Source organism: Hemitrygon akajei, chromosome 24 (genome assembly GCF_048418815.1).
Source record: "Hemitrygon akajei chromosome 24, sHemAka1.3, whole genome shotgun sequence".
In the NCBI taxonomy this organism is placed as follows: domain Eukaryota; kingdom Metazoa; phylum Chordata; class Chondrichthyes; order Myliobatiformes; family Dasyatidae; genus Hemitrygon; species Hemitrygon akajei.
The window spans coordinates 49,041,349-49,045,011 of record NC_133147.1 but is presented as its reverse complement, the minus strand read 5'-3'; the positions used below and the strand labels follow the sequence as shown (position 1 = coordinate 49,045,011).

Here is a 3,663-nt window from a genome sequence, read left to right as displayed (position 1 = left end):
AGATCTCCTAAAGTCCACCAACATCTCCTTGGTCTTGGTGATATTGAGACGCAGGTAGTTTGAGTTGCACCATATCACAAAGTCCTGTATCAGTTCCCTATACTCCTCCTCCTGTCCATTCCTGACACACCCCACTATGGCCGTGTCATCAGCGAACTTCTGCACATGGCAGGACTCCGAGTTATATTGGAAGTCTGATGTGTACAGGGTGAACAGGACCGGAGAGAGTACGGTTCCCTGCGGCGCCCCTGTGCTGCTGACCACCGTGTCAGACCTACAGTCTCCCAACCGCACATACTGAGGTCTATCTGTCAAGTAGTCCACTATCCAATCCACCATGTGAGAGTCTACTCCCATCTCCGTTAGTTTGTGCCTTAAGCCTAACAACAGAGAAGTTTACACTGGTCAATTAACCTAAGAGCCAGAGCGTTTTTGGAATGTTGGAGGAAAGCGAAGTACCCGCGAGAATCCCGCATGTTCACGGGAGCTGGAATTAGTACTGGTAGTAGATTGATCGTTCGACTCCAGTAGAACGTTCTTCTAAGGGATTGTCATCCGTGGGTTCTCGGCTGGCTGAACATAACACATAACGGCAGTGTTCGGGTGCATTCCCTTAATGGAAATCGGACGCGCGTGACTTGTCTAACGTGGGGAATCTAATGCAAGGCTGTACATTACATTGTCGTTGACAGATCGGGGACGTGCCGGTCAGGGTCCTTTGGCTTGGAATGCGAGACGACTCTGGTCTCTCAGCAGACTTCCGCCGCCTTCACTGCGTTGCGGTGTGCCAGGTTTCTGTTCCGCGTTAGGCCCGATCTCTACTCCCCTTCCTCTCGTACCCTCTTCGCTCTCGGCTTGCCTCCTGAATTCGCCACCTATGCATTCTGTATCAATTTCACTTCCACAATATCTTCCCCACCAGATCTCACAATGTTCTTATCCGAAGAAGTGTGCAATTTGACGCTCGCTGGGAATTCCACGGCCGTTGGAAACATGCAGTGGGGAGCAGCTTCCGTTACGTCATTGGTCATCTTCACCCTCACCTTCCTACTGGGGGTCCCGGGTAACGGCGCAGTCATCTGGGTGATTGTCTTCAAGATGAAGAGCAAGGTCCACACAGAATGTTTCCTGACTCTGGCTCTGACTGACCTGATCTATTGCCTGACCCTTCCCTTCCGCATGGCCGACATCTGCTTGACCCACTCCAGGTACAACGCCTACTTTTCCTGTAAGTTTATTGGAGTCGTGATGTTCCTCGACGCATCCGCCAGCACGTATCTGTTATGTCTGACCAGCATCTGCCGCTGCGTGGCTATTACTCGGCCCACGTGGTTCCAGCAACATCTGAGCCTCACGTGGATTCGTGTGTCCTGCTTCGGAGTCTGGATCCTAGCCATCGTCATGTGCCTGCCCGTCCTCCTGCTTCCGGATTTGAAGAAGGAATCGATCGTCTTGCAGCCATTTTGGTTTGTTTTTACCTTCGGCCTCCCCTTTCTAATTATGATCACCTGCTACTTCCTGATAGGTTGGAGGCTGCAAGGGAACAGGTTCGCCAAATCTAAGAAGCCTGTCCGCCTCATCATCACCGTGGCCTTTATGATCTGTTGGATCCCCAACGCTGTGTGCGACCTCCTATCGGCCTTCACCACACCAATTTCCCAGGACTGGTAATTATTCACTGTCGCCCTGGCCTCCTTCAACAGCGCTCTCAACCCCCTTCTCTATGTCTTCGCTGGCCGCGAATTCCACCAGGTCTTCAAGCGCTCCCTCCTCGCCTCGCTCCATCTGGCATTTGCCGAGCAGAGGCCAGAATTGGAGACCCAGTCTCAGACCCCCAACCTCACCTTAAATACGAATGTCTGAGGGAGTTCCTCGCGGCCAGACATTCGACCGATATCCCCTGACTACAGACGCAGTGGACAGTCGGATGCAGTTACGGTCGGCAGTGGAGGCTTTCCTGTACTCTTATTTTAATCTTTGAGAACATAGAACATAGACCACTCTCCCAACAATGTACCGTACCAATTCAATCAGTCAATAAATGGCCAATTAACCAAATACCGTCTGCCTACACAATGGGGATATCCTTCCTTTCTGCTGATTCTACTTATCTAAACATTTCTTAAAGGTCTCTAACCTATCTACACTTACCACCATTCCAGGCAGCGTATACCAGGCACACACCACTGTCTGTGCAGTAAGTTGGAATGACGCCCTCTCACTTTAAATGCACGTCCCCTGGTGTCAGATATTTCAACGCTGGGGATCATGCTGAACATCCATGCCTTTCATGATCTTCTAAAACTCATCCCGGCACCTCAGTGGAAATAACCCAAGTGTGTTCGTAGTAGACGATGCTCTCCAATACAGGCAACATTATGGTATATCTCCAGTGCACCCCCTGCAAAGTCTCGACATCTTTCCTGCAATAGGTAACCAGAACTGTATACACCTCCTTCACCAAGTAGTCTCCATGTTCCATTGACCTCTCTCTTTACAAGTCATTTTCACCCACAGAACATAATGTTTTCAGTTCGCACCCTTCTCGTAAACTCAACAGACTGTCGTACGTGAAAATCCCATTAAATCAGCAGAGTCTGAAATACCCTGAACAATCTATCTGGCATGACCAATCAGAGTCACTTAGATCACGTTTCTGTCCCATTCTGATGTTTGGTCTGAATAACAATTGAAACGCTTGACCATGTCTGCATGTTTTTATGCATTGAGTTGCTGCCATATGATTGACTGATTAGATGTTTGCATTGACGAGCAGGTATACAGCTGCACCTAATAAAGTGGCTTAATAAATTGTAAAGTTTCTAAATATCAAAATAATACTATAACGAGCAGTAAAAAGTAAAAAAAAAATTGATCTATATTTGGTGTTACCACCTTCTGCCTGTAAAGCTCCATCACTTCTCTTACTTCCACTGTCGTGTAGATTTATTTTTTTTTAAATTGTCTGGTAGTTTGTCCTAAACATCTTGGAAAACATCCCACAGTTCCTGGCTGTCTCGCTTGCTTCTTTTTCTCCAGGTAATCCCAGGCAGCCTCGCAGATGTTGCGAACAAATCCCTCTGGAGACCATGCCATCTAAAACCACTCATAAAAAGTTCCAGCGTGCCGAGGACATAGGCACAGTATTTGCTGGATCCTTTGATAGTCATCTTCATGGTGCACAGCACAGCCAAACCCATGTATCGTTTACAAACATGATAACCCACCTATTTGCATGGCCATCCATGTTATTGATGTATATCACAAACAACTGAAATTCCTGGTACTGCTCTGGGCGGAAAACAACTGGTCGTGAATAATACCCACCCACACCATCTACTTTCAGTGGGCATTCCAAAGTTGAATCCAGGCAATAAAGTCGCCTGGAATTTCGTCCATAATGTATATTCAGTGCTATCACCTCAGTGTTTTGGCCCCGTTGTGTTTGGAAGACTGGCGCCCTCTACAGTCGCAGTACACTCGTGTACATATACCACTTCCTGCAAGCAGGGTGTTTTTCCTTTCCTTCTGATATGAAACGCACAAGAGATAAGATCTCAGTTATTTCTTTATTTGCCTTTGAACAGCAATATCTGTGAATCTTAAGCTTTTAGCAGTCTTAATAAAAGGTTCGTGGACATATTTTGAAGTAAATTCGTGTTT

At 47.4% G+C, this 3,663-nt stretch overlaps 1 protein-coding gene across 1 annotated transcript; it reads left to right on the top strand.

The window, feature by feature from the left end:
* Positions 1-930: 930 nt before the first annotated feature.
* On the top strand, positions 931-1,671 carry LOC140715717 (C3a anaphylatoxin chemotactic receptor-like). Its single transcript, XM_073028088.1, has one exon. The coding sequence runs from the start codon at positions 931-933 to the stop codon at positions 1,669-1,671; it is 741 nt and encodes a 246-aa protein (XP_072884189.1).
* The last annotated feature ends 1,992 nt before the right edge of the window (positions 1,672-3,663 follow it).